Source organism: Tetrao urogallus (assembly GCF_951394365.1).
Source record: "Tetrao urogallus genome assembly, chromosome: 5".
Classification (NCBI taxonomy): Eukaryota; Metazoa; Chordata; class Aves; order Galliformes; family Phasianidae; genus Tetrao; species Tetrao urogallus.
In genome coordinates this window covers 37,168,727-37,196,562 of record NC_136818.1, presented here as the reverse complement: position 1 = coordinate 37,196,562, position 27,836 = coordinate 37,168,727, and the positions used below count along the sequence as shown (strand labels likewise).

General features: G+C 40.1%; 1 protein-coding gene across 1 annotated transcript in view; it reads left to right on the top strand.

Annotated features, from left to right (window-relative positions):
- Positions 1 to 200: 200 nt before the first annotated feature.
- The window catches only part of FAM13C (family with sequence similarity 13 member C), a gene marked incomplete at both ends in the record, with an annotated part of 134,349 nt that continues 106,713 nt past the window's right edge, over positions 201 to 27,836 (top strand). The window contains 7 exons of the mRNA XM_079535880.1: positions 201 to 225; positions 434 to 643; positions 2,149 to 2,332; positions 8,018 to 8,153; positions 22,653 to 22,821; positions 22,907 to 23,048; positions 23,303 to 23,362. Of these exons, the coding sequence (XP_079392006.1) occupies positions 201 to 225; positions 434 to 643; positions 2,149 to 2,332; positions 8,018 to 8,153; positions 22,653 to 22,821; positions 22,907 to 23,048; positions 23,303 to 23,362 (926 nt within the window). The remainder of the gene's footprint in view (positions 226 to 433; positions 644 to 2,148; positions 2,333 to 8,017; positions 8,154 to 22,652; positions 22,822 to 22,906; positions 23,049 to 23,302; positions 23,363 to 27,836) is intronic.

Below are 27,836 nucleotides of genomic sequence, written 5' to 3'. Positions count from 1 at the left end.
AAAATGAAGGAAAATCAACTACTTCTTCTATCTTGCCCGTTTTAATTCCCCAGAAATCATTATCTTCTATTCAAGTCAGGCACACAACAAGTAAAGTTTCACCAGACCCACAGTTCAGCAGAGAAAGAGCATTTGGTGTTCCTCTAGAAGCTCTCACAAAGAGTGCAACGCAATGTGGAGTCCCCTCTCTTGTCACACAGATGGTGGAGTATCTAGAAGTATTTGGTAAGTTAATGTTTTGTCTTCTCTGCTCTCTGAGAGATGTTGTTATTTTTTTTTTACATAAACTGTACATTTAAGCTGTAAATACTCAGCACTTCCATCATCTATTTCTATTATTGTGCTTTTTTAAAGAACTTTTTAAGATGCAGTTCTCACCACATAGGTATGACATATGACTCTTGCTTACTGCTTCATACTTCTTCTTGAGCAGGTCTGCAGCATGTTGGTATATTTCGAATCAGTGGTTCAGTGAATAAAATCAAGGAACTGAAGCAGAAGTACAATCAGGGAGAAGAAGTAGACCTCATTAATCATGGAGATGTTGATTCTGTGGCCAGCCTTCTGAAACTGTTTCTAAATGAACTGCCAGTGGCTGTTCTTCCAGACAACGTCTGTGCTGGCATGCTAAAAACTTTCCAAGGTACAGAATGGACATTTCTAAGCTTCCTTCTCTGAAAGATTCACTGCTTTACTAACTGCTGAGATGCCATTTTTTAATCTAATCACCATAATATTACGTTTATTTATCTACTGCCTCACATCTCTCTTTCCAAAGCCAAATCTTCACTATTTCACATTTCCTTGTACAGCAACCTTTTTATTCCCTGTTCTGATGCAGTACTTTTTTAACCAATTTTCTTACCAACTTCCTTGAAGCAGTGGGTGGCATGGAATGGTGTGCAGTATTTTAATTGCAAAACCAAGGAGTTGCTTAGAGCAACGCTGTCTAGTTCCCTGTTCCCGCTGATAGTTCTTAACGTGTAAAATAAAATAAAACTCTACCATGGATGGTAGCTAATGCTTTCAGGCAATTACAGCAAGTGCTTTTCAGTGATAACCAGTTCAAGTTTTTGTGTACAAATAAGTGTGTTTTATGGGTTATACTGCAGGTTGCTCTTGTTCAAACTTCACCTGCTAATTCCAAGTTATATAAATACTTCAGAAAAAAGAAAAAAAAAAAAAACAAAAAACAAACCAACAGTGATGACAAAAAAAGACCACAGAAAATCACTTTCATCAACTCTAAAAGATTGTGCTGAAAGATCTTTCTGTTTCCACAAATTTTTGCAATCATCATGTTTTGAGTACCCTGAATAATCTTGCTTGTTCTTTCTTTTTTTCCTCCTCCATTCCAACTCCTTTTCATTAATATGTTGAGCAACATGGGTCTTAATTTTTATGAAATGTATTTTTTAGGGTTACAATTGCCCTAAAGGATTGATTTGCTCTTCACAGTATTAAAGCTACACAGATGTGTCCTGGAGATCTACGGCAAATTTGGGCATCAGCTGCCAGTTACTGAGCAGCACTGACATTTCAGTTCTAATATCCAGGAGACTTTATCACTCTAATTCTGAATTACTGATCAAACAGGGAGACAATTTTGCCTTGTAACATTTCTTTGAAGAATGGGAATCAAGGAAATGCTAAGTATCCACAATTTAGTTTTTTTGAGCATCTCGCATAGCTACACTCATGTATTTATAGAGCAAAATTGTTTTGAGATGGAGACCTACTAATTAGTCAGGAAATGGAGGTGAGTTGGGACTGAAGGGGTACTATTTCTTATACCTCTTAATGAGAGGCAAACAGCATGCGTCAGATCTCTGCGGAAAATCAAGGCTGATAATCTTATGTCCTCAAGGCAGCCTTAAGGATTCATGTACATGATTACTGCCTGTTACCAGCTTTACTAAAAAAGCAATAAGTACTAGCTTCTTCTATCCTAGCAGGAAGAATAGCATAAACAGTGCATATAAAACTTGTTATCTGGGAAATCTGTGAAAATAGTTACTAAAATTTAGTGTATAAATTCTTCATTTAGAATACATACTAAGAGTAAAGCACAGAACAAATATTTTAATGTCTCTGGTGAGGTTGTTATTACCAGGAATAACTATGAAATAACTTTTTTTTAAAATACAGAGCACAGGACTGACACTACAGAGTGCATAAAGAATCTGAGACAGTTAATTAGCTGCCTTCCCAAAGCACATCAAAACCTTCTCCAGTTCCTGTCTGCATTCCTGTTAAAGGTAGCAACGTACAGTGCAGTGAATTGCATGACTCTGGAAAATTTAGCCATTGTGTTTGGACCTGCTCTTTTCAAGTGAGTACCACATGATCACACCTTAAAATAAGGCTTTCTATCATAACATATCCAATAGTAAGCATAGCGTTTTGAAAGTTAAATGTCTGTACAGAATATTATGGGCTAGTGTCTCTCCAAGATGCACAAGTAATTCATTGTATTCTTCGTCGAGAGAGTTTTGGATATATTGGTGCCACTGAATTGCACGTCAATACCTGAACAGTGGGCAGCTCTGCTTGCAAGCAGTAGGTGCTGAAGCTGCTGAAGGTGCATTTGAAATGGTAGAGACCAGACACTAAACTGGGTGCTAAAAAAGAAAGGTGGGAGAGCATATGTCAGGTCAGTCAAGGTGGTAAGCAGCAGCAGCCTGGGATGGTCTGACAGTGCTGGGTTTCCCAGAGAAACTGAAATCTCAGCACTTCATCCAATCCTACACATTGACACAGAAAAGTGATGAAGTGTTTATACTTGTTTCAAAATTTGTAAACCTTTGATTCAGTGGATCAGTCATTCCAGCTTAGTGTGAATTACAAGCTAATGTCTACTTGCAAAATTTTTATTAACTATTGGCATTTTCTATACAGCAATAGAACTCTTGTGTTTTTTTCCTCCTACTTCTTAATGCGGCAAATTTTTTAAAGGCAGATTTTTAAAAAGCATACTTGGTACCAATTTCACTGAATATATGTTAGAAAGTAATGACAATCTTTGTTTTGGGGAACTGTGCTCAGCATTTTCAGGGTGCTCCATGTCTTTTTCTCTGCTCTGAGAGCTTAATACAGGGTGTAACAGCTTATAAACCCTTGCAGGTTAAAAAAACAGCTGGAGAGACTTATCTAGCAGTATGTAGTGTGAGAGGGCTTATAGCATTCACTCTTACAAGAATAGTCTTCACCATGGAGCCTACTCCACAGGACTCCTGTGGAACAAAGCAGTTGTACAACAAAACCCCTTAATACCTGTGTACTGAAGGCTTATTAACTAATAAATGTAGGCAAATGAGATTTGCTTCAAGTGTCTGGGCTAGTTGCATGATACTTAGAATAGGTAAAAAAGATTGATGCTAAAAAGCCTTCATCAAAAATCCAGACCTCACCCCATGCTAACTCAGCAAGGACTGCACTGACTGTCACACTTGTATCCTAAGGCACCTTTGCCATCACATTTAGCTTGTGTGCATGTAGACATGTTTTATTACTCTTTTCCCAAATTATTTGAATCTATGCCCACAGATTTCTTTATCTCTGCAGAAGAACCAAGTGGGTTCCATTTTTAATTGATAAACTCTTCCAGTTTTTAAGCATCCTAATCTATTTTGGGAGATCCTTAAGCTAGTTCCAATCATGCCTGTTTGTTTGGGTTTTTTTTAGAGTTCACTTAGTGCTAAACTAAATGTTTGTGGCAGTAATTTGTATGAGAAGCCTTAGAAATTATCAGCTTTGAGTTTCCCTGCCAGAGAGATTTGTTAAGACAGCACAGCGTCTTAAATAGAAGTGTATCTACCCAATGAAAGTGAATGTTAATGCTTTTTATAGTCATTCTGATCTCACCAGCTCTGGGAGAGGTAAACCAGTAGGTCATTTTCTTTTCTGTGAAGTGTGTAGCCAGTGCTGTCCTTGAGAGCTACTTTATAGAATTGTGAAAAATCACCTTTCTGGTAATTGGGTGGGGAGGAGAGCCTTTCAACTGGCATTTTCTTTCAGTAAGATTGCTGTACTGCTTCCTGCTGAGTAGCCTGAGGCCTCCAAGATTCAGAGCAAACTGCTGTATTTTCCTGTACCAGATTAATTTCTAGGTAGTCAAGCATGGCACAGGGAATAAAGCCATACATTACCATTAAGTCTCTCAAAGAAGGACCTTTGCACGATTAGCTGCAACATCATTAAATGCTTGGCACCTAGGACACAGATAAACAGGACAGTGAGACATACTGAGTACTCCTTGCCATACTTTGAATATAGTTCTGCTTCAGAACATATAGCTTGTGGAAAATACAATTTTAATTCTAGTCTACAGAAACATACACCCCATGCTGTTGTTGGAAATATCTTCCTGGATGTAACATTAACTATGGTTGTAACATTAATTTGTTGCAGGTGTTAACTGTTCTTCACCTATACTGGTACTCTGCATTTTCAGTATAACAATGTCTTCCTGCTTTTATGTTGGGTTATTCATTATACTGTTCTGCTTTAGTTTTTGATCTGTTGATGTTCAAGCATAAATTCGATTTTCAATTATTACCTGTCTAAATCTGTTGACAGTTTCAATGTGGAGACCTGTCATTTTCATAGTTCACTGTAGCAATTGGGCAAATCGGTATGATGGGAGGACCAGCATGATAGAAAGGCGCTATAAGGGAAGGGAAAAAGATTGCTTACCCATATCAGAAGATTCCAGGTTCACAGAGGAAAGCTCCACCAGAGAGAGTTCTCCGGAAAGAAATCTTCCCCTGTGGCAGTCAGCCCTTAAATGGATCTAAGAGAGGTGCAACCAGGCTCCATGCCTTCCAGTCACACAGCTGCATTGCCTTCACCTGTGCTCCCAGGGCTGACCAGGTCCTTTCTGCAGGTGCTCAATCAGCGCTTCAGGCTGTGACTCAGCATTTCCTGTACGCTTCACTAAAGTGATGGAGTTTAGTATTTCAGTAATTGGACCATGGATCAGTTATGGATTTTGGGACACAAAATTAGAATATAAAACTTGTTGCTAATTACACCTTGCCAACCTAAACTGTGTATACCGAACAGCTATTAAGTACATTCTCTCAACATAGAAATTACAAGCCTTAGCATAGGCATTACATTGGAAGACTAGTTACAGGAACACAGAAAACTTACTACCTTGAATTTTAAATGCTAAAAAAAACACCATGTGAAAACTGGCTATTAAATATCACTTCTCTGATTTTAATCTGTTGCAACCCTTTACCTTAGCCCTGCTTGTTTTGAGTATTTGACTGAAAACATTTTTACACTGGAATTATTCTCTATTATATTAGTGGCACATATACTTCTTGTCCCTGTTTGGTGTGATAGGACCAAAAGTGTCAATAAAAAAAGAAGGTAAATATCAGAAAAAACGGTAACTGAGTAAAATATTCCAATTTTCACTTTAGTCTTCATAAACCAGCGTCTGTTTTTTTTTTTCTTCCTGTGACACCATTCTCTTACATTTTGAGCCTTTTTTTTGAGATTTTGAGGCATTTGTTTCTTGCTTTTTAAAACTTCAGCATTAAAATCTGCACAATGCAGCTATCGCGTCCTCACCTCCTTGTAGGTGAGGGAGCCAAAAAAGTAGCTCATAGGTCAAGAGTTACACTGGTTACTCCCTAGATTTTCTTTGCTGAGGCCCATTTTTATTTCAGTTTCCACCAGTGAATTCTTTCTGCTCATCCTCTGAACTATTCATTTCTATCGCTATTCATCCTTCTTGTGAGCTGTTTCGTGTCCTGTTAGCCTGCCCAAGTGCTGAGGAGAGAGAATGTTGCTTTTCTTTTATCAGAGATTTGACCTGTATTACTTAGATTTCTGTGTGTACTTCGCTATGCCTCATCTTGCTAAAGAGATTTTTGCTAACCGCAGTTAGCAGTTCTTGGATGTGTGTGTAAGGATGCTAGCCAACTATCTGTTTGCATCTACTCATTTTGACTCATTCTTTCTGTAAATTTACAGCAAGTCTTACATGTAAGCTTCTGCCAGCAAGGAACCTTGGCAGGTCTCCTGAATAAAACCAAGGCAAAGCGTGTATGAATTTTCTAGCTTGTGCTCTGTGGCAAAGCAACTTTGAAAGATTTAGGCTTTCTCGAGGAAAACATTAATTGATTCCTGACAAATCAAGTTTTATTTCTCATTTTTAGAGTTCTTTTGTGTTTGATTTGTACTACAAAAGAGTTTTTGAGCTAAAGTGCAGCATGTGCTCCAGTAGCTATGCCCTTCCTAGGAACATATTCCTGGTCAGTGCAGAATGAACATAGCTCCTCTTGTCAGCCTGATGATTAGTTTCTGCTAGAAGCAGAAGTGTCTGAAGAGGCAGGAAGTGCTTGTTTTGCAGAACTAATTGAAACTGAATGTGGAATGTGGCTGCAGAGAAAACTAAAAATGTTCTTTCTATATTTGGAATCCTCATGTGTTGCCACCTGTGAATATCTGCAGATATCTGATATTTGGAGTTAGCAGTAGGTCCGCATTCTGAGTATTGCTTTGGTTTGTCTAAAGCTGACTTAGAATGGAGCACTCAGTAGTACAGTGCGAATGTGAGCCCCAGTAAATATGGAGAGAGCTGTTTGTCTTGATGAATGACTTGTGGAATGCTCCATGCTAACATAGTAAAGAGTTGGTAAATTAGAGAACAAATGTTTAAGCCGATGAAAAAGAAGGCAGGGAACAGAAAAGATTCCTTGTAGCAACTGTGAATTGAGGGTATTAATGTTTGGGTAAAGTATGAGTAGTCTCATGAGGTTGCTGTGTGCTCTATTAACAAGCCTTAAAAAGAGGATTTTTCTTTTTGTTTTGCTTTGTTTTTTGAGAAATTGATGAAGTTTTGAGAAAAAGAGGAATTCAAGAGGGAGAATTGTTAGCCAGTCCTGAAGAAAGAAGTGCTTGCTGATCAGGCAGTTTATCCAGTGCATCTAAGTTACAGCTGCTTGTAACTCTGCTTAAAACATTCTCCTTTAAAAGAAGCCCAAGCTCTTGCAGAAACAACAGTAGGTAAAAGTAAAATGTGAACAAAAGCACTTGGGCTGGACCTGGTCCATATATTCGTACTTCAGAATTGCAAATGAATAAGGAACGTACCGATTTGGCAAACAGAAGACTGGTGTGTGCATTTCTCTTCTTTAGTCTCCAGAGTTTATGAATTTCTTGTTTAAATAATAATATCGTGCTGCGTAGAATTGAGTTGATGCAGCATAACTAGGGAAGCTGGATTAGGCAACAAATTTATATGCAAATGTCCTCCGAGCCTCCAGATAGGTCACGATGGGAATACACAGTCCTTTCAGGGAATGAGATTACAATGCCACCTAATGAATCCCCAGATTTAAATTAAATTATTCCAACTTAGTCTACTTGTACGGATAGAACAAGTTAAACTACCACTTATTTAATAATAATAAAAAATCCCATGATGGACCATCTATTATTGGGAGCAGCTGGAAATTCTGCTACGTGTGACCAAAGTCTATGAAATTACAAATTATTATATTGAAACACTGTCTTACTTACAATTTTCTTTTTTCCCCACAGGCTGTTCTCTTAATATTTGAGTCATCAAAATTCACTGTCAGAAGCTGAAACAGCAAAACAGCTCTTTAAGCCCTTGTGCCTTAGAGTAGAGGCAGATTTTTGAGGCTTTTTTTTTTTTGTCCTCTTCATCCTTGATTTTATGAACTTCACAGCTGAGAAACTGTCAGGCTCTAGCTATATTGTTGTACTGCATCAAAGATTCAGTGTGATGTGAGTAGCTGTAGCAAACTGAGATTCTATCACTATGAGCTTTGCAGTATCGTGACCCCCAGCAAATGGAGATGACTCCCGTCCCAACAATTGCATATTAGGAAGGGGGCTGGAACACTTGTTTTATCCAGTTGTTCAACAGGCTGCATTCTGAATTGTTTGGGGTATTAGGGGTGCTTCCTGCATGACTTACCACTAGCCCCTGATCTCAGAGCTCTGAAACTTGATCTATCTGTTCTTCCCTTAGGATTCCTGTCAGTCCCTTGGCTTGTGAAGAACAAAGGCTTTACAATGGCCTCCTGCTGTATTTGCTTCAGCACTATGAGATGCTTTTTGTTGATGTGAACCCTTATTTCTCACCAAGGCAAGCAGATGGCCTCCAGGTAAGAAAGTTACATGAACTGATTCAGCAAGGTCAACAAAAGTGCTTAATTGACTTGTAAGCTACAAATGGAAATAATTTACTTTGTATGTAGTTTAGGTACTGACCACAGCTACTTGCGAGTACTGTGAATACTTATTCATCACATGCATAAGCTAGAGGGGAAACAGAAGTTAAAATTCTGATTTTTGAAAAAATGCAAATGTAATAGTATAAGAACTGAGTCAGGAATAGAATTCCAATGTTTTCCATTTTAAATATCTTGATGCAGAAATTTTTAGATCAAAGCCACTGAATTTTTCCACTGCTGAAACTCTTTATACCGTGTTGCTATACGTTGGTGAGTCAGGGGAGCAAAATACAGAAGAGTGAAACCCATTTCATCTTTCCATATTTTGCTGAACTGTCTGAGATTCTCCTTGGGCGACATGTTCTTCTTTAAAAGAATGTTAGTACTTTGATTTCTTGTTGGCCTCATTTGTCAAAAATCTCCTGGTGGAAGAACCTCGATAGACTATTGTTGCTTTAGGGGGGAAGGTCAATATAAGTTTAGTTTTCAGTTTGTGATGTCACATATCATTACTGCCTAATTTGAAATTGATTTTTTTTAGAAAAAAACTGGAGGGGCATGTAGTAGTAAGGCCTGCTGTCTCATACTACAACCATGAAGTTTCCACAAATCCTTGCAAGTCATGCCTAGATGATTAGAAGGATAACAGATCGTGTAGAGTATTATTAAATAGTTTTAAATTGTATGTAATTGAAGATCATGAGTCTCACATTTGTGACTCCATTCTTTTTGGCTTCTTACTTAATTTTCTGCAGTAAGGAAAAATCAGCAGACTTTTATAATGCTAAGTCACAGTTCATATGTAGAGCATGTTCTATATCTGCAAGGAGAATATTGGGACTGTCATTCTTCTTGGAACACCTCTCTATAAAAAAAAATCCTGAAAAATTCTGTATAATCATAGGTACAGAGAACAGAAGACACCAGTGCAAGGACGTTTATGAAATGATTCCAAATCTAAAATCCTAGTCAATTCATATAGATAGCATCGAAACACACACTTCTACCTCCCGTCATACTCTCCTATGTCACTGCTATCTTTGAGAATCCCTGAAACATGTACTCAAATGAGTGTGCAAGACCATCCAACTGTATATGCTTCTACTCACAATAACTATGTATTTTTACAGTAGCAAGAGGAAATTGCAAATGTCTTGGAAAAGCCAAGAGACTTGGCATTCTATTTCAATGACTGTTTAAGAAGGAACTTCACTCCCTGTAATTCTGCAGAATGTCACAGTCTGTCTGGGCTTGTGGTGATGTGGGAAAGAAGTATTGTGAAAAAAATCCTTTCAAGTCCTTTAATAAAAGTCCAGATGAAGCATAGCCACGAGGCACTCTCCTGCTCTGAGGTAAGCTTATGAAAGAAATCCCATCTGTGGTGAGAAGGGAATTTAGAATTCTGTGGTTGATCTTTCTTTTGTAATTTCTGGCAGGAAATCCAGCATATTGGATAGGTACTCTTCATCTTTCATAATATAACAATTGCTAAAAGTCCACTAAATGAGAAACATGAAAGTTAGGTTTACAAAGTAAACACAGTCAACGTGCATGAACTAGTTCCAGCAGAGCAAGCAAAAAGTGAAATGGCAAACGTGGCTCAGATCCCTTGTTGCTTCCTGAAAATGAAACTTGCTTTTATTGGCTGTTTCTCCTGAAGTAACTTGAAGCAGTTACACTGATGTTTGCATTTTCAGCTATTTAATTTGAGGGATCCTTTTATTGCTGTTGGGGTGCGCTTTTTGTAGAAGATTATGCCATGTAAGTGAATTAAATTATAAATCAAACCTTGCTAGTAGTGATTTGTCATACTCTTTCATCATTATTTCCAAATCTTATGTTCTGGGTTAAGAAACGACTGGATCATTTATTTATTTATTTATTTATTTATTTGGCATGGAGCTTTAGAGTGCTTTTTCATATCTCATCTCTGTGCTGAAGCATGATAGATAAATCCTTCCTGAACTAAGCAAACAGAAGCACGACTTTTTTGGTGTGTGCATACCACTGCATCCCATCCTTCAGTTAATTAAAAGAAAAGCTAAAACCCTGAGGAAATAACTCTCATTTTTTGTTTTCTCTTCTTCCTGTGACCTTTATGTGTGCTTCCCTTTTTATCAGCAAGGCTGCAGAGGCTATGTAGTTATTCTCTGCAATAGTGGAGCCCTACTGAAAAGTGATTACAGAGAGCCACTGCTGGGAGAGGGGAGCTGAACTCTCTTCCAGTCCTTCAGAAAGACCACAGACACCTCAGAGTGGATTTCTGAAACTGTACAATGAGGTTTGAGTTGGTCGGCTTACTGCAGCTAAATATTTTATGGAGAATTTATCTGTATGACTTATAGTTTTATTGAGATGGCTCTCTGTGGTTTAGGGAGTTTTGTTAGTATCAGGTTTTTAGCATTTTTCAGTGAGGATTGTGGATGTTTCCACATTAACCGATTTGTTTAAAAAAAAAAGAAAAAAAGAAAAATCGATGCTTCACTTTTGTTTGAAGTTGATATAAAAAAAGATTTGCAGTTTTCCAAGTGGGTTGTCCTCAATTTCAAGGACAACTCATAATTTAAATGATGTTTTCCTTCGCTAATCCCGTGATCATGCTTTTGATATTAGTTGAAAACTTTCAAAAACAAACAAACAAAAAAACAAAAAAAACAAATGTGATCTTATGAGTTAGTCAACTCAAGCTTCCAGGTTAGACTAAAGCGTCCTGTCAGTGTAATTTTTCATGGATAGAGTCTTATAGTTCTGATTCATATTTGTGGGTTTAGCATTTTTTTCTAACTGATACAATCCTGATTATTTTCTTTCACATAAGTTCTCTGCATTGCAAAGATAACTTCTAGTTGAGTTGTGAACACAGCGAGTTCTGTGTGTAGCATTTGAACTGCCAAGAGATTTGTCAGTGCTTCTGTAGGGCTTGCTGTTATGTTATGGAAAGATTTCTTTATATTACTTCCCATTCCACGGGAAAAGTATTTTTTCTGACCTTTGTAAATTTTGTGAAAGCATGGGCTCATTAAACATTAAGTTCTAAGTTTGAGTTTGGGAGCTGTCCAAACCAGAAAACTGGATTAAAAATGCCGCACATTGAGAATCAGAGCGGGACTCGGATCTCCACAAAAATTATGGGTAATATATTGTGAAAATGTTTGGTTTTTTTTCTTCTTCTGGATAAACAAAGAAAAATATTTTACTGACTGCAAGCATAAGGATTTGATAAAGAGCACTGTATTAGGCAGTTGTGACTTAAAAAGACTTACAAACTGGAGGTGGCTGGAATATTCAGTACACATTCTAGGTCTTCAATGGCAAAGCCTTCCCATTGATAGGTGAGGAGAAGAGGGGATATGGTAATGTGTGATGTTATTTCTGAGCCGTGCCTATGGTCTTCAGTAGACCTGCCTTTGTGGTGGAGGTCTGTAAGTCTGAAATGACAAATGTGCCTGGTTTCTGTTTTTAGCAAACTACAAGGTGTGGAGTGAATGTGACACATTTAATGCTTGCTCCAACATTGTTGGGGCTTTCTGCTGTCTTACTGTATGAGTGCTGTCACACTTAAATATTTTCTGTGACTTAGTGGATTTTGCCACTACCTCCCTGCTCCCTGTGACATCTAGGCAATGTTACTTTTATTTTTCTTTGGCTGGTGAAAGTTGTGCTAGGAGAGAATAGGGGTAGGAGAAAGTGTGTTCTGCAGGCTTTGAAGCACACTCTCAGCTGTGCTTTACTTCAGCAAGTGACTTGAACATGGAGAAGCCAGTTACATTGAAGTCCTATGATTCTTTAATGTGATGAATAATTCAGAAATAGTGCTCAAGTGATTGCACAAGCTGATGACATTGATTACCATCAGCCATTCAATAATGGCATAAAGAATGTGAGTGGGAAAGGTCGTTCTAAAACTGATTGCTGACAGATGCCTTTCCTGAATTGGAAAAACACTGAGAGGTAATATGCTGTACAGAAACAAACTAAGCAGTAATGGACATTTACCTTTGTTACCTCTCAGTCTGTGAATGCCTGTTTTCAGTTTTGCTGTGAACAGAGCATCTTGAAAGCTCCTACCAAGCCAGACTTGCAGACCGTATGTTGATTACAGATCAAAGAGTCTTATTTGCAGTTCACAAAGGAGAGAAATATCTGATGTGTTTAGAGTGGCAGGTGGTTGTGTTGCTTATCAAGGCCAGCTGCAACACAGGGAAGAGACTCAATTAATATAGTGTACATGTTAGGATAACACAAATTTCTACTTTCAGAGGACTATGTGGCCTTCCTCTGATGTTTATTAAAGTTTGCTGCACCTAAATGAAGACTTGTGGCTCGGAGATCCACCTCAAGTTTGCAGCAGCATTTTCTTCCACTTGGTGTCAGCATTGTTCTCCCTGGCTCCTGAGCTGTATTTCCTTTAAACATAACCCTTTAATACGTTCTGAGCACCTATCTTAAAAGTACATATTAAATTTCTATTTCTGTAACATATCAGCAGACCATCCTGTTCCTTCCTCAGATAATTACTGATGTCAGAGAAGCATGAAGGAAGGGTATGAACTCACCTCCAAATCACTGTGAAACACAACTCTTTTTCATTTTATGTTCATGTCACCTTCTTTAACTCGGCAAGACTACCAATAAAGCCTGTTATCGCTTTTGTATTCATTTACTTTGGTGAACACGAGCAACTTGATTTGTTCCACACATACCGATGATCAGAGTGTTTTGAGAAAACACTGGAGGTGAAGTCTTTCATAGGAAACTCCTCCCCTGGGAAATTAAAAGTATTTTTATTGAAAGACTTGTGATATGTAAGCATCAAAACATTTCAGTCTTTTTTTTTTTTGCTGTTATTGTAGCAAAAAAAATTGACATTTCTTTTAAACTTTTCGTGGCTTTTCAGTTTATATTAGGGTAGGGTGGGGAAAGGGAAATGTTTTCAGAGAAGCAGACGAAATGTAAAATAAAACCCTTAAAATATCCACTGTTATGGATATTTTCACTGGAATGAAAAAAAGATCCTGTTTTTCATTTTTCTGTAGTTTTCATAGAGAGTTGGGCTTTCTGCTATGCAGCAGTGAATTTAATAGATGTTTTCTGAATGCAGTGCTCCCTCCCTTCTGCCCCAAATTCTTAGACCACTTTTTTCATCTTTAGTGGGTTTTTCATCTACCCTAGCAAGTATGCAAACATGCTGAAGTACTTAACATCACTTTGCCAGAAGAATATGCCAGCACTTATCACAGTTGCAAGAAGAAAAGCTTGGCTGAATCTTGAAAGCGTATCAGTGTGTTATAGCCTAATGCAGTTTCACTCCCAACTTATTTGGATTTTTGCTGTAGAGCAGTCTCTGTGGTATTTAATTTCTTTGCTCCAAGTGAAAAAGGAAATGTGTATTCATGAGTCAGCACTGCTATTAAATAGTTTCCAGAGCTATCAAACTAAAGACTGGGTACTTTCTTATTTTGCTATGAAAAAGGAAAGATGTAAAATGTGCTTATAAGGAGAACACAAATGCAGCTAAGCAGAAAATATGAAAAACCAGATGAAATGTATGGCTTGAAATGTAGGGCCACAGATGAGTATACTTTTCCTTACTGGGTAGAGTCCTTAATACTGTCTGACTTTGTTCTCACAAGTGGCATAACTGTGCTGTGGGATGACTGTATTAAAGGGTGCTGGTCAGTACTGCATTTTTTTGGTAAATTGTTGAAGAGTTAAATACTTGATGAGGGGTTGCTGCAGCAGGAGGCAGCACTGCTTCCAGTATGTGACTGGAGCTTTACCTGGGAGTTGCTAGTGTTGCTGGCTGTACACAAAAGCAGAGTTAGGAGCTCAGGTTTTGATTAATTTTGGAGAGCCCTATGCCAGCATCCAGGTTTTGGGATCTTGGTTTTGACCCTCCATCATGGAACCAGGCCAAGCCAGGCTGAACTGTGACAGAGCTGAGCTATGCAAGTTAAGTATTGGGGGTCCAAGTAGAGGAGAACAAATGGTATCCTAGATTCTTTAGGATTTGGGTTTTTTTTCCCCATTTTTATACACTGAAATTAAGAAATCTATTACCGTTTAAAAAAAGAAAAAAGAAAAAAAAAAAGCTGGGGAAAAAAGAACCCATTATGTACATTTACATTTATGTGATAGCTTTAGGATTTTCAAAAAGTTATGCTGAAGATCAAGGGAGCAAGAGAAGAAATTGCAACTTAGCACTTTCTCTGATATTATTTCAGTTGTTAGCTTTTTAACGCTTTTTTCAAACATCAGAATTGTGTGGACAGCTTTCACAGAGTCACAGAATATCCCATGTTGGAAGGGGATCAAATCCAACTCTTGATACTTTGAGCTACCTAATCTTTTTTACCATCATTAGGAGAGGGCTATGCCACAATAATGAATGGTGAGTTGAGTTTATGCAGCACACTGTAACTCAAAGCCATACACTACTTCTAAAAATGTTTGTCTTTTGCATATTTTCACAAGGAAAGCATAGCAAGCAATCTACCACTTCAGTGCAAGGAATGATGGATGAAATTATTTCCTTGGCTACTTTACTTTTCTTTCAACTCTTCCTTTCATGTCCTTGAAGTTTCATCTAAGCAAATTCTTAGCTATTTTACTAACCATATTCCATAACTCTTTCCATGTTTAAACAGAATACTGGCTGGGGTGGACGAAAGGGGAAGAGAAAGATAAAACTGCATTCAAGGTTAGTATTAAATGGGCTATAGAACAATGCAGACAACCTGTCTCTGCATAATTATGTTTTGCAATCAATAGGGGCAACTCATGTAAGAAGTTGAGCAACTCGTGAAAGCTGCTGCTGCTGGAACATCAAGCTGGTATGTTCTAGATAATCACTAAGCTCTGCGTTCCTTTCTTTTTGACTGCTCTGGGTAATTTGGGCATTACAGAGAAAATAGTCTTCTATTCTTTTAAGTTGTACAATAAAAATGCTCCTAGCAAATTTGCAATTGCAGGCAGGCTTGTGAGCTAAAACAAAATTTCTATCTGGATATGTGTGCAGTGAGTTACTGGCATCAGCGCTGCTGACTTCTTTTCCCGTGTTGCTTATTCCTTATATGGATTTGGTAGCAATGTCACTGTGAATTCTAACCAGAAAGAGCATAAGCAGATGAAATCTAAATCTAGATCCATGTCTATGTCAATCCTTGTAAAACTTTGCTTCTAGTATATATTGCAAAAGCATATCCATGTAATTGTCATTCTTTATGAAGTTAAATTAAAAGAAAAAACACCAAAATCTCTATGTGCAGAAGAGGACAGCAAATTTTTTTATATTGTTATGAAGCTGTCTCTCTTGGGCAGCTTGGCATTTCTTCAGGCACTCTGGAAAAGGAAAGAAATTCTTCAAAATGGGATATGGTAATTTCAATGAACAGACAGGTCAGCTCTTAAGGATACTGAGGGGAAATTATGGTTCTCTTCAGTTAGACTTCTTCCTAGTCAGCAGATTCTACAATATATATTGTTCCCTTTTTGAAATCCTTACATAACACAGGTTTTCTTTTTTTAGTCAAAGTTGACTTTGGAGTTGAAGGGCTGCTGCTGTCCCTGTATGGTCTTCAGTATGGCTTTTCTATTAGTTGAAAGGAAGAAAAAAATTGTAGTGGAAAAGAGAAGAATAAATTACTTCTTCAATATCAACTCATTAATCATTTAAATGAAGTTTGGAGTTGTGTCCCTATCTCACCCTTCTGCAGCTCTTCCATTCATAGCAAAATAATAGTTTTGGAAACTGCTACATGACCCTTATATATACACAGGTCACTCTGAAAGTAGTGCCTCCTGTTTATTTCCATGGAAAGTACAGCAGATACAAAGAGCACAATGACATTATGTGAGACAGAAAATTGTCAGTTACAACGAACTCTTTTCAGCATAACCACCACCAGCAGCTATGCATTTTCACCAGCTATGAACAAGAGCCTGCATGCCGTGCTCATACAAACCTGCGCCAGTGGATGGACCCACTGTCACCACTGCTGAAACGCAGCACCCACCGCCTCTCTGTGCTCATATCCACTGCTTGGTCTTCAGAAATGTTCAGCAAATGTCAGCGAATGTCCATGGGTGCCACTTCTTCTGCATGGAGCCACCACTTTGCTTCATTTCCACGTCTGTGTCAGATGCCATTCCATCAAACTGCCCCTCAGCTGCCATTTGTCACACAGCAACAAAATATAACACAGAATCTTAGCGGAAACATGCAACCTCTGCTGCCATATCACTAACATTTGCCTCTGATGTCATGAGCCGGCATAATAAAATAGGAGACATTACTTTTGGAGTAGCTCTCATATATTTTTTCTTCCCTTTCTCTTCCAACAGTTTTCTTGAAAGTGTCTGCCAGTGCCTGCTGCTTATTCTTTCCCTGCTTTTTCAATGCAAGATATGCTTGGAATGAGAAACACTTTGAAGATTCAAGTCAAAGTGTCAAGTTTAATGCCATTGTTGAATAGCACCAATACTTAAGCTCCTTGTTTAGTACAGGCCTCTCTTGCTTCACTTCTGAAAACATCAAATACGGACTGCAACCTTGAAAAGGAGCTGGACACAAGTGGTGCGCCCTGTAATCTATTCAAAGCCTCTTGTATTATAACATTTCTGTTTCTTTGAAATACAAAACCACAGATCTGTTTTTTGGTTTCTAATTTTTGGTGGATTATGTTTCTGGGAATTGCCAAACAATTTACACTGAGGTTTTCTTTGTTTGTTTTGAGAAACTGTAAGTGCTGTCTTTAGTTTTGTTCTGTTTTTCTTCTCTTGGTAATATATAAGGCTTTCGTTTTATGTTTGTATTATCAACACATTGCTTGAGAATGCGTTTACGTTAATAGTTCTGGATAGCAAATTACCAAAGGAAATACTACATGCTATAATGCTGTTGTTATGTACAATGCATACTATGTTTATATTCTATGCTAATTACACTATTCCTTTTACAATATAGTAATTTATTAGTAATTGCAGTGAATTGTTAGTATGTAACACTTTGAAAACTAAGTAAAACCACCTCTAGGTGATTTTACTTTCCCTCTCCCTCCCCCCCCACCCCCCGGTATTATCCCACTAGTGTTGCTTCTACACATACATAACAGTACTATGCTGATACAACCTATCTGACTAAAGTGAAATAATGCTTCCTTTTCAGCGTTCAGAGCACAGACTTTAATCAGCCTGTATTTCTAAACCTAGTCCTCGAGTTAGGAGCAAGTATTTTTCAGTTTGATTGTTTATCTTTGTGAGCAACAGATTTGTTTCTCGTATAACCAGTGTTGCTAAATGAATAATGCTGTACTGGATGTTTTACAGGGCTGTCACCGTTTTTATGGAAACTGTTAGAAACACAGAAGTGGATTGCTGCTTGTGGCATACCAGCATGCAGCACTGATCTGTAACAATAACTCAGCTACTTAAATATTGGCAAGAACGCCAATGGCTGTAGTTACCTCAGCATAGCATGAAAGTAGCAAAAGGATAGGAATTTTGGGAAAACAAGTAATGTCTGCATCCTGCTGAGTGTGCTAGTCAAATCAGGCTTATAAGATGCTGATTACTTTTCTACTTACAATTGCAGCAGAGAAAACAATTGTTTTACTACTTGTATGCATAGTAGTTTTTTAATTACACTTTCAGTTAGTTTAGTTTTAATAACCTATTAAATTGTAGTAGCAGATAGAGTTAAAAGGAACTCCAAGGCATGTATTCAGAGGTTTGCGTTCTCGAAACTTGGGGAAATAATTTCCCTACTGTTGATCTTCTGTGCAGGAACTCTTGCACATGGGATAGCAAATTGAGTTTCCCCAGGATTAATGCCAGAATGAACCGAAATCCCAGAGATGCAGATCAATCATTGCTTCGGAAGCTGCGCTTCTGATTTACTCTGTTCTCTAATCCACTGTCTTCTGTTGTGATAATGCTGATCCTAAAGCAGAATATGAGCTTGAAAGTGCTGTAGTTTAAAATTACAGTTAAGATAGTGAATGTATCTCTGTTGCATACATAGTATTCAAAACTAATAGGCTTTGTTTGTTTTTTACTTTTTCTTTCTTTCTTCCTTTCTTTCTTTTTTTTTCCTACCCACTACGGTAAGATAATTCAGCAGAAACATTTAATTAGCTCTTATGTTTTATTCCAATGCTGCTGTTGTTTATGGGGCCGTAGAAATAAGCTGTTTTATATAATTTATACTATCTGTGGTATTAGATCTGCAGAATTTAATGAAATGCTAAGCTGTCTTGCGATTAAGCTTCTCATTTTTTTTTCCCCTACATCTTAGGAAATACTTGAGTGGGTGAGGTCAAATGCAGAGTTGGATAGTTAAAACATCTTATTTGGGAAATGATCAGGCTCAATGACCTGGTAAAGAAAACTCCTGAGCTTGACAAATGAAAAATATACTTCAGCTTGCTTCAGTAATTTTATGTTAAGTGCATTTCTAAACTTCTTGTGATAGCATGTATAACACGTGTGAATGTAAATCTGAAGGTCAAGATTTAGCCCTTCCTGTTATTGTCAATGAGGAATTTCCAGAGTTGTGTCATAGTTTCATGATTTTTGTTATTGTAATTCCACATCATGAGATCGTGTACTGCACTGGGAGTTAAGGTGTTAATGCTGAGGATCTGCATAGTTCCTGGTATACCTGTCTCAGAAGAGAAGGAGAATGACATATCCCAGAGGACTGTTTGCTGTTCTGTTTCCATTTTCCATTAGAGGTTAAAAAGAAAACTGTACACAGGTCACAAGATGTTCCCTTTTCCCTTTCTGCTCAACTCTGCAGTGCATGGTCCCTAGCCGTCTCACCTTCAGCATTAGAATAAGGCCTTTGGTTTTGGACACTCTCTCATTTTATTTGAATTATTAACTTCAATTCCAATTACGTTGTATTGTATCTCCTGCTTTGCAGGGGAGCTGGACTTGATGATCTCTAGAAGTCCCTTCTGGCCTCTACAATTCTGTGACTCTGTATTGTGTTATCTTGCATTCTGATACCTTTTATTTAGTAAATTATCTTTCCTCCTCAAATTGTTGCTGCTGCTTTGTTTTTAGGCCCATCTCCTTACCCTTTCTCCTTTTCCCCTTTTCCCAGGGGGTGGATCCATGGGGTGGGTCCCCCTGCCTCATTAGTCACGGAACTGGGTCAACCAGCACATAAACCATCTACAGTGGGTACAATAAATGCTTTCATGCACTGCAAGTTTGCAGAAATAAGCTCTGGAGCAAATAGCAGTGTTAAGCTACATGCAAACAAACCCACAAACCTGAAATATTTGTGCCTCATAGTGACAACAGAAATCGATGTGTCCATGGTAAAGACAAAACTGGATCTTTCTCAAAACGCCTAGATCCTTCCTCTCAAATGCCACAGTTCCAAAATACTTCTCTATCCTAAGCGAACAGCTACGAGGCATGAAAATAATCCCAAATATTCAGTTGGTAGAATGAAATATTCAGGTAGAATGAAAGTAAAAGAAGCAGATGCAGTCTGTCAGTGTTACTTTACTAGTTTGTAAAAGCAAAAATTTGACAGACATCTCATTAAATTATGCTCTCACAAAATTGGTGAGGAATAAACAACAAATTTAAAGTCATTTGCTTATAGAAATATTAATTTCAAATTGGCTTCCAGCACCTGCCTTGCTAAGAAGCATCTTATAAACGTCTCGAGTATGAGAAGTCAAATAGGTATCGATATTTACTGCCTTTCTATCACTGTTTTGTGATGATCCCACTAGTGAAGTTCTGAGAGACTTGTCCTTGGAGGACAAGGTTTTCTAAAATTTGTGATAGCTTTTTTAACCAACTTTTGTTCCAAAAAGAAATCTGCAGTATGGTTATTCTGCCTTGCGTTATAATGAAAGGGTGAAACAGTCAGCAGGATATACAACTGGGATGAAGAGGTTTGAATTTTGAACTAGGTCAACTACTGGCTTAATGCATGGAAACAGGATATTTGAGTCCACTGTGACTCAGTCTTCTGCCTTTGAAAAGACAAAATATTTACACGATCCATCAAACTGCTACTTGAAGCAGAGTTAAACACCTTACATTCCCATCTGAACTAATTGAGGGGCTGATCTCTTGAGATGTAGCGCCTTTTTCACCAAATACCACCCTTAAGTTGGAACATTTCAACGTGCTGAATGTCAGTGATGTGCGACAACCAGGGATCCAATCCACAGAGCTCACTTGAAGCAGTTCTGTATTGTAAAAATATTATCTCTTCAAATGAACTGGAACACGAAATAAGAGTGTTGTCCATTCTCATTAATCATAATCATCATCATCATCATGCATTAACAGAAAACAGGCCAATAAGAAATGGCTGGCCAATTTTGGTATTTGATTCCTATTAAGAAATACTTTCTTGTCTATTGATGATGATACTAATTAGTGTTTTAATAAGATGTCTGAAGAAGAGCAGACATCAAATCTGCCCTTCTTAGGACTGCTGTGAAATCGCTGAAAGTTGTTTTCAATGCAGCACAGGAAGAATAACGTGTAAACTCTGAAAAACTGCTCACAAAGGTACGTAGGTGTTGTTTTAATGCAAATCACATCATGCATGGGACAAAAACAAATGATTATTTTAAATATTTGAGAATGAGTAACCAAATTGTTCCTGAAAACTAAATGAGAACTATTTCCGGAGATTACAAATAGTAAATGCCCCCTCATAAAAGGGCACTATGACCCCAAACGGTTCACAGTTGGATTGAGTCTGAAAGCTAATGGCAAGGGTCAGCATTAAGGTGAATCTATTTTTTCATTTGTTGCAATGTAAAGCTAACAAATTCTGTGAATCTGGGGGCAGCGAGAGACACCATGTTGTCTGACAAATCAGCATGTGAAGGAAATGAAACACAGAAATGACTGCTGCCACAATCAAATTTAGGTTTAAAATGCACCCTGGAATTATATCACAGAAAAGCTTTAAAGACAAATAATTCACTGACTTCTGAAAGGACAAGAAGCTGTGTATTGCACCAAATCAATCAGCTGTGCCCCTCCACTGAAATAAAAGAGACAAAGAGCTAAAAGGGACTAAAATAAAAATAAGTTATGAAAAGAAAGAATGAGAGTATATAACTAAGGTCACAGGTCGCAGCGTTTAAAGATAGAGGAAGCATTATTCCAGCGGGCACTAGAAGAGATTCACAGCGATCCATTTCTTGTGGAAAATCAGAGCACTCTTGTACGCTGAAGAAACCAGACGCGACGTCCTTGTTTCCATATTGCTAGGAAAGTTCTTGTAGCTAGCAAACCACTACTTAGAATCACCAAATCGTAGAATCGCTCAGGTTGGAAAAGACCTTAAAGATCATCATGTCCAATCACAACCCAACCGTACTACCCTAACTCTAACAACCCTCCACTAAATCATGTCCCTGAGTACCACATCCAAGTAGTTTTTAAACACATTCAGGGATAGTGACTCAACCACCTCCCTGGGGAGCCTATTGCAGTGCTTAACTGGAATAGACTTCTTTTAGTAAAGAAGTTTTTCCTGATATCCAACCTAAACCTCCACTGGCACAACTTGAGGTTATTTCCCCTTGTCCTGTCACCTATCACCAGTGAGGAGACCAGTCCCGCTCTCCTGTAAGCACCTTTCAGGTATTGGAAGAGAGCAATAAGGTCTCCCCTCAGCCTCCTCTTCCTCAGACTGAACATCCCCAGTTCCTTCAGACTCTCCTCACAGGCATAGCCCTTCACAAATTTTGTTGCCCTTCTTTGGACCTGCTCCAGCACCTCGATGTCCTTTCTGTACTGAGGTGCCCAAAACTGAACACAGTACTTGAGATGAGGCATCACCAGTGCCGAGTGCAGGAACAGGATTATTTCTCTAGTCCTGCTCACCACACCATTCCTAATACAAGCCAGGATGCCACTGGCCTTCTTGGCGACCTGGGCCAAGTTTTAGTTTTGGGCAGTAGCTCTTACAAGCATTTAACGCCCATGTATCCCCCAAGACATTCTCATTCCAAGTGCAGAGTCAGAGGGACTCTTTTCAACTCATCCTTTGCATACAACTGATTGTAACTCAAAGTTTGGTTCCTCCTATCTTCTGCCCATCAGACAATCAGATAAGTGACATGAGGCATTTTCCGGGAGTCTGGTGAAGAGCTCTCTCAAAGAACTATGAAGTCCTTTCACACCATTCTTCAGCCAGCTCAAAACTAGAAGTTTGTTGAGGCACTGATTTGGAAGGGAGGTTCTTTGGAAGGGCGTCACGTCAGATGCAAAGCGATCTATTTGAATTAGGCACAATTATTTGACTTCTTAACGAATCCCACGGCGAGGTGAGGAGAAGCGCATAACAAACTGTAATTGAAAGTGCGATTTAAGACCCTAGTTCAGATCTAGAGTCCGCATGTCTAACTGTCTGGACCCCCGGTCGGCGCTAACGAGGCAACGACTCCCAGGTGCCGCGGGGCCGCGGCCAACCGGGCACAGCTGCGCCTCGTCGGCAGTCCGGGGCGGGGCCCAACGCCTCTTAAGATCCGCCGGAGGCCGCTGGGAGCCTTGAAAGCTGCCGGGGTTCATAGCTGGCGGGAGCCAGAGCGGGCTCTGCTCTTTCGTCCGGTCCTAGCGCCGCTGATGCTGCTTTTAAAGTGAGTACTTTGGATTCTGAGTAGTGTTCTCTTTGGGTTGTTTTGTTTCAGGCTGCAGCGAGATGTCTCGCGGTAAGGATCTGCCCGAACCGGTGAGCCGTTCCGGTAGCAACGGGACCGCGGAGGCGGCGAGTGCTCGGGAGCCGTTCGGAGCCGTCTGTCTGCAGCTCTCGCCGCCCTCCGTTCAGGACAGGTGCGGAGCTCCCGCCGGGCTCCCCCACCTTCTCGGGGCCGTCGTAGCGTCGGCTGCCGGCGCGTTTTCAGAGGGTGCTGCCGCTCGGCTCTCCGAGTCCTAGCGCAGCCCAGGGCTATATAGTAGAGGATTCATTTCCTCCCGCTCTCATCGTTGGGAGCGAGCGGGACGGGGCTGTATTCCTGCAGCCTCAGTGCTGCTGGGGGTAAGAAACAACGCAAAGGGCTGCTGGGACAAATTTTCTTCTATTGCAGGCTGAACGAGGGCTGCAACGGAACCTCTCGTTATTCTGAACCGGTGAGATGGTGGAAGCGGTGAGTGTTTAGAAGTCACTAGGTAAGCAGTCTCTTCTTGTGGTTCATGTAGGGCAGCCGCTCGGATGCATCTGTTCGGGTTCGGCACGGCGCTATCGCCGGGCTCCCACGTGGCCCTTTTAGAAGGGCCGGCGCGGGGTCGCCGCCGAACCGCCCGAGACCGAGCGCGACCCGGGGCGGCCTCGGCATCCCAGAAGATTTTTCCGGATGCTTCAGCCTCTCCCGTTTCCAGTGGTAGGAGCGAGCAGGATGAGACTATGTATTCCTATCCCGCCTCCTCCCCCTGCTCCTTATTTTTATAATTTTAGGATGTGATCTCATTCAACCCATGGAGATACGGTGGGACAGACTGGAATGCTGTTGTGGATGGCTGAGTCCCTTTACAGAAGAGGCAGACAGGTGAGGTGGTGGAGTTGCTCTTCCAGAGAGAGAACTGGAACGTGTTGAGCTCTGCTCCCCTAGTTCTGCATTCATCCTTAGGCAGTGACACGCGAGGCTCAAGAAGCAGTAAATGTGGGTAACATCACTGGGTGTATTGGTTACAGATGAGGAAGCTGATCTTCTGCACGTGGCTCACAGTAACCTCAGAGCTGTGGACATTAGCTATCACAGTAGACGTGAACCACCCTGCCATTTGTTAGTAGAGCAGAGGTGCCAGGTATACCTCATTCCAGGAGGTTCCTGCTGGTGTCAAAGATGAATTTGCTGACAGAGGAGATGGAGGAGCCAATGAGCAGAGAGGCGTTGCTGACTTTTCTTACTCAGTGTGGAGGAAGGGCCGGTTGGGGATGTGAAGACTGGGTCAGCCTCAAGTGCAGCAGTTGTGAGCTGGTGAAGTTTGGGATGTCATGTAGAAGATGCAAAGCAGTAAGTAGGATTGAAACCTCAGACTTTGAGGGAGGAGCCAACTTTGTCCTCTTAAAGGACCACCTTGGAGTTATTCCTTGGGTTAGAGCATTGGGAGGGGTCCTGCCAGCGGCTCTTGACTCTGATGTATAACTTGTTTGTGTTCAGGAGGGTAAGAAATAGAGCAGCAGTGTCAGGAGACCTGCATGGGCAAAGGAGGAGGTCATAGATAACTTTCCTTTTTCTGTGGCTGCTAGGGGTGGGCCTGGATGTGGTCTGCCCTCTAGATGAGATGGCATGATTTAACTTGCTGTTGACTGTGTGGGACCCAGATTCCTTTCCCCAGTGCAGGTCTCTGGCCTTACCCCGTGGCTGCCCCTCTCAGGTACAGGCTCAGGTGCTGGCTGCTGTCAAACTTCAGCTGGCTGGCAATTGTATGGCCTGCTACTGGGTAGAGCGAGAACTCAGCAGAGCCCTTCTATCCCTGGGGAGTACATAGCTCTTCCTGCTATGGTGTAATCAGCAAATGTACTTAATGTACATTTGACTCCTGAGTCCTGATCACTTATAGCAATACTGAAGAGAACTGATCCCCATAAAAAGCCCCTAGACTCTGACTGGCACCTGTCTCACAGCATCTGGTGATGTCATTTACTCTGACAACTGCTTAGAGCCTCTTTTGTATGGGGCCAAGTCAGTGCTTAGCCCTTTGTTTAAGAAGTACAACTAGGAAGGGCTGTTTCCTGGCACAGGATTTAGCTTCTGGATCCCCTTACCTGACAAGAATTTTCCTTACCTCCTCAAAGACATAATACATGCTTGGAACAAAAGCCCAGGCAACGATGTCTTGCTTTTGTAATGTGGATGTTTTCTCATGTGCCAATAAACTTGTAGGAACAGTTAAACAGAAGCTACAGCAATTATTGCATGTGTTAGACAGTTGAAGTTACTGGAAACATCCCACTATAGATGAATGGAATAAGATGTGTAATATCTGTAATACATCAATTACTTTATCTGTGTGTGTATATATGATCTGTAATAAATCACTAATAAACACAACTACAAATAAACATTTTCTCCCAAAAGTTGGATACTTTTAACTGCTACAATCCATGTCATTTTACTCTTCGCATGATCTGCGTAGTAACATTATTAGTGTATCCTACTATTTACTATCTAGAATGGCTGAGCAAGAAGTGTAGTTTGCAGCTTTAAAGCCTGAAGCTGCCAAAAAAAACCCCTTTCAGGGGTTAGAAATGTATTTCCCAGGTGTTCTCAGAAGAGGACTTCTGCTGTGCATGCCAGTCTTTGTAATGTCTTTCTAATGTCTTTCATTGCAAACAGTTATAAGCTCTCCTCACTTTAACCAGAGGACCAGACTGTATGCGTGTATTCCTCCATCAGTGAAGAGAAAAAAGGATTTTCTTCCTCATTTTTGTGATGAATCAGAAACAAATGCAGTGATCCTTAATTCATGTGAGCTTTACACCAACAACCAGCATTTGACCATGAGCAGTTCCAAAAAACCTGACCTTTGTTCTGTCCTTGTTTCTGTGGAACACCAATCCCTCATCAAACAGCACAGGAGGAAGACCTTCTTCCACTTTGTGTGCTCACTTGTAATAACATCCATAGTCATCTCCCTTCTGCATCAACTCAGGTTATCAGCTGAGAAGATAAATCCCTCCCTACCCAAACCTACACACTGAATGTCTAAGAGGATTTTTTCACTTGAAAAGACATAAAAAAAATAAACTGTGCAAGGACAATAGGATGTCTTTTAAACTCCTTTACCTGATTTAGCCTCTCAGTGGTTTGTAGGTTCTGAAGTATTCGATGCAACACATAACAAAAAAAAAAAAAAAAAGAAAAAAAAACAGCCGGAGAAGGAGGAAAAGTAAGGAAAGAGCAAGGTTGCAGATTTCATCTTCGTAACTGCTAGGAGACAGGCACAATGAAAAACTGTCACAAAAAGTTGCATGCACACATCCAAAGTCCTAGGCTCACGAAACAACTCTGCAAAGGAGGGATCTCCTGAAAGAGACCCTTCCTCAGTGCCAGTCAGCCCTTAAATGGGGTTTAAGAGGAGTAGAGCCTGGCTCCACCCCTTCCCCTCCCTTCACCTGTGCTCCCAGGCCTGACCTGGTCTCTCCCTGGGGCTCAATCAGTGATTTGGACCCTGACTTGGCAGTGCACTTGCAGTCAGGCAAATCTCACTGCTTACACTATAAGCTACTCAGGCTGCCGAGACATGCCGGCTTTGAGAGGTCAGACAGAACTGCTTCCTGGAGGGAAATGGAATCGCTTACTCTTCTCAATATGTTTCCCCAGAGATGAGATCCCACGAAATTCACTAGCCTAAAAAAAGTGCTCAAGAATGAGACAACCTAATTCCAAGGAAAAATACTGAGCTCACTGGTCAGTACTGCTGGGGAAGACGGCTGTGGAGATGGGCAGACTGACAGGCTTTTTTCTTGTTCTGTTTTTACTGGTAGTCTGACACAGTAAGATCATCAAACATAAGAGCACATGCCCAAGGTCAAGGTCTGACTTAATGAACCCTCTTCGCAAGTATTTACACTAAAGCAGAAGGCAAAATCTGAGGTCTCGCTTAAAAAAGCTGCAGGAAGAATTTGCTTGGTTCCCAGACGGGACAATCACCTACCTCTTATGAAATTTAATTGCCATATCCTCAGGAACTGACTGCTTCCCAACATATATGATTTCTGGATGGGAATTTGCAGTGGCTGTACTCCAATTCAGACTATTTTACTAATTTTTCTAGCAAAAATATCTAAGAAAATACCCTTTTATACAGACCAACTAATTAACACCTCAGTACATTCTGTGTGCGGAGCATGTCATTTTAATTTATCCCACACTTGATACACACCATTAAGAAAGCCAATCTGCAAAAGCAGACAAAAATTTCAGAAAAAAATAAAATTATATATATACATATATATTCTCAAATGCTGAATTATAAAAGAGAACTAAAGGGACTCCTTCAAGACGCCTTTCTGAGAGCATGAGCGTTCTCCAGCTCTCACGGTAGAAACTGGGCACAGAAGGCAGGAAACCAGCATGCGACAGAACTATGATCGGCCAGGGAAAAAGCGGGGGGCAAAAGAAGGAGAAAGGAAAGGCAGGGGAGACATGGACGCGTCGCCTGGGAAGAATGCAAGAATGCTTTCCGTAAGTCAATCAACAGAGGTGAAACTGAACTTGGAAGGAGATTTTAAAAATTAACAAGAAGGGATTTCCATGGGTACAGTGTTCAGAAGAGAAAGTTCAAGGAAAGTGTGCTCCCTCCGATACGCCACAAAGGAGAAAAGGCAGCAACGTACATAGGTAAGGCTGAGGCCCTCAGCAAGTTCTTTGCCTCAATCTTTGCTGGCGGTCTGTCTTCCCATATCTCCCCAGTCCCTAAACTTCTGGGTAGGAGCCGTGGCAGTAAAATCCCTCCCACTGTAAGAAAAGAGTAACTCTGAGACTACCTGATGAGACTGAATGTGCTCAGGTCCATCATGCCTGATAGCACGCATTCCAGAGTCCCAAAGGAACCTCCTGATGGGATGGCCACGCTGCTTTCCATCAAACTTGATGAGTCATGGTTGCCAGGCAA